This window comes from Lynx rufus, unplaced genomic scaffold (assembly GCF_022079265.1).
Source record: "Lynx rufus isolate CCGP_SWC_20201006 ecotype Redwood Valley unplaced genomic scaffold, mLynRuf1.p SCAF_2, whole genome shotgun sequence".
In the NCBI taxonomy this organism is placed as follows: domain Eukaryota; kingdom Metazoa; phylum Chordata; class Mammalia; order Carnivora; family Felidae; genus Lynx; species Lynx rufus.
This window is the reverse complement of record NW_025814834.1, coordinates 200695422-200708979: the sequence shown is the minus strand read 5'-3', so window position 1 is coordinate 200708979 and position 13558 is coordinate 200695422. Positions and strand designations below refer to the sequence as shown.

Here is a 13558-nt window from a genome sequence, read left to right as displayed (position 1 = left end):
GGTAAGCTTTTTAAACACATTTAAGCAGTGATGGAGTTGAGGTGTTCAGATTTATTGACATAAATACAAGTATCACTATTGACAACAGGAGTTAATAAAGGCAGTTTTTTAAATTTACATCCAAGTTAGTTAGCATATAGTGCAACAATGATTTCAGGGGTAGATTTCCTTAATGCTCCTTACCCATTTTGCCCATCCCCCCTCCCACAACCCCTCCGAGAGGCAGTTTTTGTAAGAAAAATTACATTTTATATTTATTAAGAAATTTAAGCACTTACCTTAGTTAAGTGCTCTCACCTTGGCAGATGGATTAACCCTGTTCTTTTGGAGTCAGTTCAATATCTAGTTTATCTGTAGAACATTGGACAGTCTGGCTCTGTTTTGACTGTATTAAAAAACAAAAACAACTGTTCAACATGACATGCCATTTTTACTGTCCTCTGAGACTAACTTGAGTCCAGAGAGAGAAAAAAGTTGAGTGAATGGTGGATATTTGCATTTTTTTACCTAGCCAAATGTGCATGACATTGGCCATCAGGTTCAGTATCAACAGTGCCATTTTAACATTAGACTACCTCAGGTTTTTTTTTAAGTTTATTTATTTATTTTGAGAGAGAGAGAGAGAGCAGAAGTAGGGGAGGAACAGAGAGAGAGAGGGAGAGAGAGAGAATCCAAAGCAGGCTCCACACTGTCAGAGGACCCAATGTGGGGCTTGAACTCACAAACTGAGATCATGACCTGAGCTGAAACCAAGAATTGGATGCTTAACCAATGGAGCCACCCAGGCACCCCTAGACTACCTCAGTTTTTACTGTTAGGATATCTCATCTGGCGCTTTTGACTATCCCTCTATTTGTTATACCAACTGGGAAGTGTTGGATTACTGGAGTTGGCAAAGGAATCCTTTTGAGTGGTTAAGATTCCTTTGGTGTTCTGCTAACTTACTTGTTCTTTAGCCTATAAATTAGACACACGTATCTTCAAAAATAGGTTCCCTTTGCTCTTGGGACCTTGGCAGAGTGGCAACATCACTTCCTGGTATATGCTTCCCATTTTAAGTGCCACTAGGTGATTTTCTTGCGAATTAATTCTGTATACATATATGTTTTGAGATACTTGTGTAGAGATCAGACTGAAAACCATCTCTTATAAACTTCCATTACTGTAATAGTGGTGACAGAATTAAGGGTGGCTCTCAGTTGATTTTATCATAGTAATAGAAAATAAGTATGAAATTTACCTGAAGCCATAGTTATTATGTAAAGCAATCGTAGTAATAAAATAACCTTGTGACTCTATAAATTTCTTTATCTAACATGAATTTGGTGCCAGATGGAGGTAGCTTTTTGGCATCTTGAGTCATTTGGCAAGACCTATTGGTGTGGAATAGTACTTCTCCCTATGCACACTTTTATCTCATTTAATATTCTCCCAAGGGGTATAGCTACCTTTGTTATTTGCCCTCCACTCTTAGACTGAAGTAGAGGTTCTCAGTTTCTTGCTGTTGGATTGCTAAGGACCCAAAGCAAAAAAAATCATTATTCATTGAAACAAGTAATTTAAGCTTTACAAAATAACTTAAAATTATCATTTGCTAAACATTTACAACTCTATGGAGATATTATCTCCACTTTATCAATAAAAAACAAACTCAGAGAGGTTTAATAACTTGCTAATGACCACACAACAAATATGATGGGACTCATAGTAGAAATGACCCAAATTGTCAGTTATCCTGGTAGTTAGAAGTACTGTAGCTGGATGTGCTTACGACTTGACAGTGTCACAAAGGTTGGTGTTCTCTGGTCTACCCTCTGTCCTAGGGAAAATATCACAATGACATGGTACTCCAAGGTAATGCTGCCAAGTGTGATCAAAAAGCGTGTGTCAAAAAAAAAAAAAAAAAAAAAAAAAAAAGCGTGTGTCAAAACCACAGATTGGTGAGGTTCTGTAAAGAAGTTAATGATACAAAGTGATTGATTTGACCCTTAATAAAAAGTTTTCTAATTTTGAAATATCTACTGCTTTAGGCATTGCCCACTCTAAAATACTTCCTCTTAATAGTCTGGGTTTTTTAAATTTATACTTACTCCATTTGGGGTATATAAAATGACTATTACTAAAGGTATTTCAAAGGTAGACAGGAGGACTTAGTTATTCTCTTCCTATTATGAAGGATGAATCTTGTCCATCCAGCAAACACATGGGCTCTGGCTCCCTGGAGAGGAGATTACAGAGCGCTGAATGTTGCAGCTGAGCCCTCTGTGTGCTTATTTATAAATCAGCCTTGGAAGTAATTGCATGCATCAGTAACAATTTGGATTGAGTTTATTTTGATGTTTTGTTATCTAATAAACTCAAGGGTGAAACTGCCTCCTTAAATATATTGATCGACTAACAAATTTTTTTGTATTTACCTGCTTTGTGTCATATGTGGTTTATTATGTGTGCTTTAACTGTAAAGATTTTCTTTTTGTTTCTGTCATGTATGTCATACCTTGATATCTTCGTTTGTGAATTTGTTTTTAAATGTTAAAATACTTCTAGATCATAAAAAGAAGCAAAAAAAAAAAGCCACATGCCGTATTTAAGCACAAATTATTCTTTGTATAAATACTTTTTTGTAAATAAGTATAAAAATGTTTTCTTCATCAACAGAATAATTATCTTAATTTTCTTTTATGATCATTTGGCTGTCCATATTACTTTTTCAGCCTTGAAAATATGATGGTGAACTAATAGACTACTCTTGAGAGTAATGTCCTTCCCTGTAACACCCCCAGAAGACTGCATCATGTTGATTACATATCAGCTTATTTTGCAACCAGCTTAAAGATGCGGCTTATTTGTAAATAATGCGATTCATAGACACCTACTAACCTAAAATGTTTTTACCGCTTTATTTCTTAAATGTAGGTGGAAAAAACCCACATCGAGGTCACAGTACCTACCTCAAATGGTGACCAAACACAGGTTTGTGCCAACAGGCCACTTGTTCCTTTTCTCCTCCCTCCTCAATTTTTTCTTCCCCCCAACTCCCTTTCCTTAAAAAAAATACTATGAAATAAAGGTTCAAACAAACTTCAGTGGGCCAATATTTTATCATTTTTCTTTTTTTTTTTTAATAATGGCAAAACAGAAGCTTGCAGAAAAAACGGAAGATCTGATAAGAATGAGGAAGGTCAGCCATTTTTCACTTTCACAAAACTACATTACCATCACCCATGCTGACTTCTACAGTGCATTAAAAAGACAGTGATCCATTCTTTTCATTGATTTCTCTTAATCAGAAGTTACTTACAAATAGTAGATATATATTTGTGTATGTATATGTATTTGCATATATTCACCTACATATGTATACCAAATTATTACCCTATACTATTTGTTGAAATTTTTCATTAAAATAAACTTTCCAGTAGGAAAATATCTTTTTAAACACAATGAGACAATTACTAAAGACCAAACCCGTCCTTTAAACATTATAAGAAGTATTTCACAGTTGGCACCATATTCTTAGAATCATTGACAATATTTGATGCATATTTACTATGGAAATCATCATAGCAGCACCTCCTGGTATTGTTATTAGCTATGTGTTTTGCTGCTCTGTGTCTTTTCTTCCCAAGTATAGAGTTGGATATATCAATTCGTATGGAATGGAATATTGACTAATCATGTATAAAGTGCCCTTAGAATTTCTTATGAGAGGTATTGGAGGAATACATACTGTGGTATTACTAAGTATGAAATATGTCCAAAAAAGGTAAATAATGTTTTAAAGTATTTCTCTGTGCCATGGAACTTCAAAGCTTCTTAAAGTCATGTATTTTAAGATACCCCTCAAACAGCTCAATTTCAAAAATGAACATAAAACAGCTTATTATGTAAGAAGCCAATGAAGCTAGGAGCACTGTCTATTTAAATAACACCATCATATTCTTCCATCATTCATGGACAGGGTCATCCGTTTTCTAGTGGTAATGTGTTCTGTGTGTGTCCTTGTAGTTTTGTGACCATTTCATGTTGGCATAGGCTTCGCTGTGGACATTTAATTTTAAATATTTTTTTGGTTTGCCAGTTTGCAGTTTTTTCCCGCAAGAACAACATTTTAATTTTTTATGCTTTTCTGTTTTTCCCTCTTTCATTTTCACAGAAAAAGAGAGAGAGACTAGATGGTGAAAACATTTATATCAGACATAGCAATTTAATGTTGGAGGTTTGTATGAACTTGAAGCTTATTTCAGTTGGTTGCCTGTAGCCTTCTGCATTCTTCGCTGATTTCCTTTCTTTATGCTGTGTTTGGTTTTGCATGCCATTGCATGAAAGAATTTTAGGTTTAAATGCTTTTGCATGTTGGTAAACATAAAGATATGCAACCATCTCTCCTTCTGACTCTTTTTAGTTTCCATCTGTCATACTTCTCTAAAAAATATATGATTGGGACTACCTCTGCCTCTTGCGGTTCCATTGTTTTACCCACTTGTAGAAAAGTCTACATCGCTGTTAGAAGTTCCTTGAATTTTCCAAGAATATAAACTCCCATATGTCCCAAGCATCAAATTTTTAACAATTTTTTTCATCTTCTGAACTGAGAGAATGTGGAAAAATAGGAAAATGATCACAATTCAAAATGGACTTAAAATATTGGGGATACCAGAAAATGACAGGAAAGTCAGGAAAAAGAAAAAGATATAGGAAGGAAGGAGGGGACCTGGTATTTAATAAGTAGTTACTATGATATATGGTAGTTTAATTACCAAAACAGGTCTGTGGGCATAAGATTATTATTTTAAAGATAAGAAAACTAAGGCTTAGAGAAATTAATTTCCCTGTGGTCACAAAGCTAATAAATTGGTAAAGCTAGGATTTGAGTTAAGGGTCTATCTATTTCTATTAAACTATACTTTTTCTATATAGAGATAGCAACATACTGTGTACTATAGGAATTGTAAGGTCATTTTCTCGTTACATTCAACAGTGATGAGATTTTTACCAGACTTATGTTAGTAAATTTACCTAGTTTGGGCCTCCACATTAGATAGGGAAATATAAAACTAATTAGAAGATCAGAGGAACTCTGAGGAAAAAGTGAGGAACATGGATAATGTGTAGGAACATGGAAAAAGTGAGGAACAATAATAATGTGTAGAAAAAAACTGAGGTTACATTAGTTTACACATCACAAAGACTCTTATAGTTGACCAGATTATCTTACAATTTTGCTCAAGACAGAGCCAAAAGAAATGAGTATAACTCTGACATTGGGGATTGAACCTCAATTTGAAGGAAATATAAATATATTGGAAGATGATAAAGGAAGTTGGTCCCTGCCTTCAAGAAGCTTAACAATGTGTGGAAGTAGAGAGGAGAGAAACAATACACAAGTAAACAAATAGAGATAAAATGACTTCAAGTTGTTACAGAAGCTGTGAAGAAAATAAACTGTATGCTGTGCTAAGGAAGGAGATCTACTCTGAATAAGATAGATGGAGAGGTTCTCTCTGAAAAGAAAACATATTAGCTGAGACCTGAAAGATGAATATATATGAAATGTGGTAAATATTATTAAACTGGAAATTTGGAGAGGCTTTTTTAGATAGATCTCTGGTTTAATATAATGGCTTCTAATAGTTACTTAACCTTGTCTTATTTTTTGTCAAAACATGTATTTTTGAGTGCTAGCTATGTATGTATAAGGTACTTTAATATAAATAATAAAAATTATGGCCAGCCTTCAGTAATCACGTACTGCGTGATGGGCACAATACCAAGCGTTTTACATACATTTACCTCATGTAACATGAGATTTTTAAATCTCATGGATGTTTGGCAACTAGATCTCTTTGCTTTAGCCCATCACTGAAACTAGACCTAAACGGTTCTGCTTCTGAGATTAGGAAGAATGGCATATGTCCGTTGATGTCCTTGTTCTTGGCAAGGTAACCTCTCCCAATCTCAAACATGCCTTTTCCTTCACGGGTCCATCTTTAGTGCTTCCTCTTGACTGGAACCTGCAGTGCCAATCATATATTTGTCATTTGTTCAATGAGGTGTGTTATGGCTTCTGAGACTCACAGAATCTCTGTGTGTGGTGTGTTTTTTTCCCCCAGCATTTCACTGACAGCCACAAGAGGGGATTTCTAAATAAGTGTGTGTTTGAAAATTAAAACTACTAACTACTTTTTGAGAACATTTTATATTTAATGGTTTGGTTTGGCTGCTGCTAAAATTATAAGATGATAAGCATCAAAAAGTGTCTAGCCTAAAAACAGCCCAAGTAATTTGGCTAACCATCATTCTCTAGTTATGGTAAAAAGTTTTTTCGTCTCCCCCACCCCGCCAAGGAGGTTCTCCCAAGTTATCTGTCACTCTAGCAGGGTTTTGTTTTTTTTTTTTTTTTCCTAAAGCATCTCTCTTCCCCCTACTCCTCCCCCACCCCCACTAATGCTTTGTTCTGGCCAAATAAGGTCGAGTTCATTTTTAGATCTACCGCCTCCTCCTCCATCTCCCAGAGAGAACCTGTAGCAAGTGTCTATGACAAATTCTATTTGGAACAGGTCCCTTTGAGATCTTAATTTTACTCTGTGCCCCCACAGGTTTCTAACAGAGCCAGCTAAGAAGGATGGAGAAAGCTCCTTCAGAAGCTGCTGATTTTATTGCAACATTTATTTTCTCAGGTTCCAAGCCAATCCAAAGCTAGGCAAGAAGAACAACAAATCCCCACTCTCATATTAAGAGGCTAGCCTCGAGAGTTACAGTTTTACCATAGCATCTCTCACTCATTTTTGTTTTCCTCCATTCATACTTGTAACTCTCCCAGATGTGTTCAATTGTTCTTCAACCAAGCAGATGTAATTTCCAGTTAGGAGCTGGGTCACAGGGCCTTACATGCCTTGTGGGTCTCAGTTGCTCAGCCTATTACTGAGTCTTTGACCAAGCTTGTTCATGCTTTTCTTTAGCTAGTAAACATGTTTTTCTTGCTTTCAGCTAGAATAAAAGTGCACACTGTTGTTTCCCCATGGTAAAGCCCATATTCGTGGGCTATACTCATTTTATCCCAACAAGCAAGAGGTACTTTTATGGGGAAGCTACAGGATTGCCCTTTTTGGGTTAGTTTTCTCTTTGATCTCAAAGCAAATATAGATGGTTTAGTGTTGCAAAAATTAAAAGTATAGACTTAAAGGAATTTTCTGAATATATATTTCCAGAATCAAAATTATGTCATGTGCCTCGCCAGTTCTTTCTCCTATGCTATTTTCCCTTGGACGATGCCTTTGAAAAAATTTTATTTAGGTGAAACATACATTGCTCCAGAAAAATTATTCAAACAAATTTTTATTTAAATGAGTTCCAGTTTTTTTTCCCCAAAAAAGGAACAACTAGTCCCCAAATTCACAGAGCATATTAAAAGATATATTTAATATTATGCTTTTCTTGGATACAGAGCTGCTGTGATATATAATAAACACAGAATTTTTAGCAGTCATCAAGTGACAGGCTCCCACATATTTTGATCTCAAGCATAGATCTCCTGACTTTTTTTGGAGAAGTATGTTGGGCAAAAAACATTTGAGTTTTTGTCTTCCAAGTAGTATTTCTCATTTTTTTTTCTTGCCAAGTCTACCTTTTGGAAATTTTATATGCCTCCTGTTACATAAACCTGAATATTATTTCTAGCTTTATTAACCTTAGTTTTGATCTTTTGTCTCTGGAATATCCCATTTAAGAGCTTGAACCTAGTTGTCCAGTATTCAATTCTGTTGGAACAGTTGAGATATTTTAAATTGTCAAGGAGATATATAAGGTATTTGATGAATTCTTGTTAAATCACTTCCAATCTGTTGAAAATTACTGGAAGAAGGTCCCTACTTTGAATTATACTAGAGATGAAGTAAAGCTCTCAGAAGCTGGAAGGCATAAAACTTTTAGTTTGTGTGAATAGTATTGGTAAAGAAAAAAAGTCATTATATTACATACCCAAGTGATTTTTCAGAGGCAGTAACAATTTGCTCTCGAGGCTTGAGCCAGGAATTCAAGTAATAAATTCTTACAACAAGAAAGGGCTTTTCTTGTTTATGAAAACCAGCAATAGCCACCTAGTAAAAGGGAAGCAAAACGATCTCCAGGTAGAAATAGAGGGATGCTATATGTTTGCAACTCACCAAAGCAAAGCAGCCAATGGTGGCAGTTGCGTCTTCTATTATGTCCTTTGTTTAACTAGTTGCTCCTTATTTATTGCTATCTCCATCCTGCCTAAGCTGAGCCTCAATCAGTTCCTATCAAGCTGAGACTAATTGAGCTGTGAGATTACCTTCTTGGGATGAGGAGTTGGAGATCAAACACTGTGTAATAATGGGAAGAAAAATTGTAAAATTAAGGAGTGAGGTCCATGGGTTACATAACTGCTAAAAGCTGTGGGTTATGATGCTTTACTGCTTCCAAGAAAAGCACCTCATTAAAAAAAAAAAAAAGGCAAGCCAATATACCATGTTGCATATTTAAAATTTGAATGCAATTTATGGATTCATAACATCTACCCTGGATGTGGTGTGTTTTCTACCAGTGCCCGCAGTCTGATGGGCTTCCTTTGATGTGTTCTTTTTCTCTTGAGTATTTATTGTTTTGCATCTTTGTCCTTTCAACTATAGGATTTAGACAAAAGTCAAGAAGAGATAAAAAAACATCATGCCAGCATCAGTGAGCTGAAAAAGAACTTTATGGAATCTGTACCAGAACCACGGCCTAGTGAATGGGATAAACGCTTATCCACTCACTCCCCATTCCGAACACTTAACATCAATGGGCAGCTTCCCACAGGAGAAGGAGTGAGTACTTTGTCCATGTGACCACTTGTGAGAATGAATGAGATAAATGTTTTTGTGTATTAATGTTCTGTATCTGAAAGTAAGTTTAGAGCTGAAATTTGGTTTTGATTCTTTACCAGTTCATTGCCGCTTTAAGGCATGCATAATCAAACACTTGTTTTTTAAGTCCTGTGGGCTACCCAGTGGAATTATAGGAGCCATTAGAACTACCATTAGATGATCAGACTCTTGAGAACTCCCTCCTTCTGGCTAGTGTGTGTTTACAAATTGACCATAAGCCAGTGGAACTTTATGTTCAAACTGTGCCTCCAAGGACCAGAGAGTTTACTAAATTTAGTAAGGTCAAAATTGGAACAGGATAAACATTTTTTTAAAACTTTATTTGAACATTTGCACAACTTAAAAATGTCTGGAATGGTTGACCACAATTATATAATAAACCAAGGAGGCCCTTAAGCCAGAGAATGCAGAATACCACATATTAGTGATTGTATTTCAATTTTAGAAAAACCGTTGACAATTTATTTTATCTTTATGAGTCACATCAAACTTTTAACACATTGTTTTATAAGATAATCACAAGTAGAAGTCAGAGACACCTTTGGGAGGCTGTTCTTTTTGTGTTATTGTTGTCATTACCTATCTTAGAAATCCTACACTTGACTAAATAAATCTGTGAAATGGAATATCTTAAAAGTTACCTTAAGCATGTATTTAAAAATTCTCTACTTAATCTTTAGCCTATTCAGGTTAATATTTATATAAATAGTCACAATGACTTAATGAGTGGTTATGATGATTTTTAAAATTATATGCTTGCTTTTTGCCAAAAGCAGTCGCAATTCTAGTTAAAGGTAGTGATGTCTTAATACCTTTAAAAAAAAAACACCTTGTTTTTATATTCAGAATTCATGGTAAACTATCCACGTTTGTCTAGTTTCTGGAACTGGAGAAGATGATAAAAATTGTCTCACGAAGGGTACTTTTTATATTTTTCAAAATGCGATTGGAATTGGCTAACAATTCACCAAGACTGGAGAATTCCCGAATGTGGGTAGCTGGTTACTGGGGGTGACAGGATGCCGTTGTCCTTATTCATTGTCCTCTCTGCCTCCATTCCCTGATATAAATGGACATCCGTTTTGTATCCTAAATCTAGATAATGTACCCTGAACTAAGACAATGACTCTGCTTTCTACAAACCTAGATACCAGGAGAAATGTCTTGTTGCTATCATGCCTGGTTAACCCTCTCTGTAAACCATAACTGCATATTTTCTAGAAGTTTTCTTTTTGACTCTGTGGAAATAATAAAAGATGCTCAATTACTTCAAAAAAATAACTTACTACTCTCTTGGATTAAGTTTGGTAAATTTGAATCAGTCTCCATTTCCAGAAAACATCTTATATCTTAATAAAACCCTCCAGAAATCACCTCAGGGCTGGTTGGAAATGGATTCATTCTGTGGATTTAAAGAAAGGACTTTTTATAAGTTAGATTAGTGGGGAGTATTTGAGCCACTTTAGCTCTTATGTATATTACTCCTCTAAATGAATAACAGAATAAATAAGAACTGTACTATGATAACCTTTTATATAGGATAACTCCACTTTCTGGCATATCTTACTTTTTCTTTAATAATTAGAGCGATATTTCTGTTCTCTGGGGATACCTCTTCCGTCTTTGGCAGCATTGTTGTTGCATTGCAAGGCTACTGAATTTTATGTAATTTGTGTATGACCAGGTGAAGAAAATCTCTGTCCTTCCCTCGGAAAGAAAGGTTGGTGGGCCAGAGGTAAAGCTGCTGTTATGACTTGTGCTTCTTAATCCGAATTTGCTCTTGTCATGGCACTAAGCAGATAATCCCCAGAACTGAACAGCAGTTGCTGAGTAATTTTTTTTCTTTTGGCTCTACTAGTAAATTCACACCCCCACTGCCGTTTGACCTAACACATAACATTTCCACGGCTGCAGCTTTTGCAGCTTTCAATTTGCTTATTTCGGCGCATGGCTGGTTGAAAAGCTGCATGAAGATGTAAATATGTATTCGGAGAGAAAATGAATTTAATTGTACCCTATTCTTTTTATGTTGTCTTTCTTCTCCCTCTTTATTTTCTTTGGAAAATCATTATAATTTTGCATCCTTTCTTTTCCTTTTTTCTTTTTTGCTGACCAGTCCCCCAGCTACTTTCTCCCTGATACATATCACTTAGGGGTGTGCAAAGAACCTGTGTCGAAATTCCAAACTGACCAGAGGAGGCTGGCCCAACTGAGAGAGCTTAGAGCCAAGTTTTTTCTTTCATAGATAATATCTGCCTTGAGTAGATGGCAGAGCACAGAAATTGTGGGGGGGAGAAAACTTCATAATTGGACAGTTGGAAAAGACAATTTACCTTAAAAGTGTCAAAAGTACTTGCTTAATGTGATGTATAAACCTTCACGATGATTGTTATCACTGTTATTTTTAATCATGATTCTGCAAGAGGGGGAGGGAGTTTACAGTTGTTGAGATTTGTGGGGGGGTGGTTATTTGTTTTTGGTAGACCTTGGAGGCACATATAAACTTTTATACTTTTGTTTTTCTTTTGCAATCTTTAAAATGTATGGGATTAAGATTTTTATTGCTTTGAGCAAAAGCTAATCGCCACGCTGAATGAACTGTTAGCTTTTTCAGTCTGTGTGAAGAGGTATGAGGATAACTTTTTATATTCTGCCATTCTATTTGTAATAAAAGTAACTTTTCTGATGGCGAAAAGAATGCTTCATTATTGGCTTTGCCCAATTGATCTAAGAAAAACTGGCAGCACTAAAACAATGCAAAATGACCCAAAATTCCTATGAGTATCCTTGAAGCCTCAAGGAACAAATACTATAACTAAATAAGTCAAGTAATTCCTTGAACTTTCAGGACTTCTAATGTGCATTCATTCAAAAAATTATCTATGGAGTACTCTCCTGTGTTATGGAAACTTTGCTGGGATAAATTGCCCAAGTAAAGTGAAATAAAGAGTGTCCGTAAGATTTTCCCAAATCCTTTGCACATCCCCAAGTATCATTTTTGAGCATTTTTCCATCTGTCATTTTGTTCATCTTTCTCTGTCTTTCTTGATCTTCTACCGTGAAAGCAGACACAGGAACGTGCTCTGTTAGTGCAGGATGAAGAGAAAATTAAAAGGCAAGAGAGATCTACTGAGAGAGCCTTGCCCCAGCAAGAAAATGAAGAAATTCTTCCCAAGGTTTCTATTCCAATCCCTGAGGATCACAAGCCTCTCAAAAAGTGCCGCCTCTACTCTAGTACTTTCCCATCACCTCGTATTCCTTTCATGATGTCTTTTCTCGTGATTCTTGCGTTGGCTGTTTGGTGGTTGGTCTTTCTGTGATCGGAAGACAGGGTGCTCATCTGAAATGTCAAGACTAAAACCACTGAACTTTTGTTGTTTGCTTCTACTGTGTTGTCTCCTGTATGATGCCCTCTGATCTTGATAGTTCACTGTCCTAGGGGAGCTCTTTGTGATCATTTTTCTGTCAATAAAATGTTACTCTTTGTAGAATATGTATTGTGGGGCACAAAGGAGTAGCAATGGATTGCCCAAGCCAGCTTTCCTCACTGATATTTAACAAGTTTAGACAAATCAGATTTAAGCATATGACAGTTGGTACTTTCCCCCAAAGCTTTAACTCTTATCCTGCATGTTCTTATTGTTTACTGTTGCTGTCCTCCTCTTCAGTGTTTCACGCAAAGCAGGATACTCTGTAGAAACATTGGATGGAATATTTCCTAATCTTCTATAGTCATTTATGTGGCATGGCCTCTGTAGTTTAAGGAAAAAATTCAACTTGCTAATTTTTCAAAAGCCTTAAAATGATACATTTTAACCTATGAATCCATAACCACTCCTTTTCTTGAGATATCAAACCAGTATATACAAAGGCCCTTTTTGGAAAAGGGCTTTTGACTTCTGTGGCCTTCTTATGTGTATTTCTGAGATGTACAGAGAAAAACAACTCTATCCTGCCTGGTGTATAGAAGGTATCTGAAAAGGTTAAACGCCAGCTTTTCACAAGTAGAATGTTGATGGTTTAAGGAAAATGGTGCTGGTGCCCCTTAGCCTCCAGCCAGGGCTGAATTTCCAGACCACTCTACCCATCTTTAAAAGTCCTGGGATACAGATTTATTCAAGATCTGTACATAAATGTACCTTTCTCTGAATTAAAATGTTGTGTTACTTCTTTACAACTTAAGTAGTTATATTGCTAGAAGCAATACTTAGCCATTATAGTAAGTTTAAAATATATATTGATATATTCCGTTTTCCTGATAGACCTCAGACCTGTTTATTCCTACATTTGTGTTGAAATCAACTGTTTTTAATTGATGGCCTTGTGAGCTAAAATTCTATCGTGACAAGTATGTGTCCTCTGTTTGCATGTTGATCTTCAAGGCTTCCCTGAAGTAAATATGAGTGTGCTCTGTCTTCACAACATAGCTCGGATACCTAACCTGTTATTTTTTGCCTCCGTATTAATGATATCTTCTTGCATGTAGCTTACTTTTTATGGCACTTGAATGTACCAATATGGATAATTTGATTCATGTTGTCACAAATCTTTGTTTTGAAATCTGAGTTCATGAGGTTATCAAACTGAGATTTTTGCACTTTGTTTATACTTCTCAACACTTTTTAATTGATGAAACTTCTAAACAAGACTTTCTGTTTTTAAGATGATGG

At 35.7% G+C, this 13558-nt stretch overlaps 1 protein-coding gene across 9 annotated transcripts in view; it reads left to right on the top strand.

Moving 5' to 3' along the window:
- EPB41 (erythrocyte membrane protein band 4.1) overlaps nt 1–13558 on the top strand; it is a 199173-nt gene that overhangs the window by 150628 nt on the left and 34987 nt on the right. For 6 of the 9 annotated variants that reach the window (XM_047085149.1, XM_047085148.1, XM_047085141.1 and 3 more), the window contains 3 exons: nt 2917–2973; nt 4157–4219; nt 8652–8828. In XM_047085149.1, the coding sequence (XP_046941105.1) occupies nt 2917–2973; nt 4157–4219; nt 8652–8828 (297 nt within the window). The remainder of the gene's footprint in view (nt 1–2916; nt 2974–4156; nt 4220–8651; nt 8829–13558) is intronic. The other 3 variants (XM_047085147.1, XM_047085146.1, XM_047085145.1) reach the window with 2 other exon arrangements.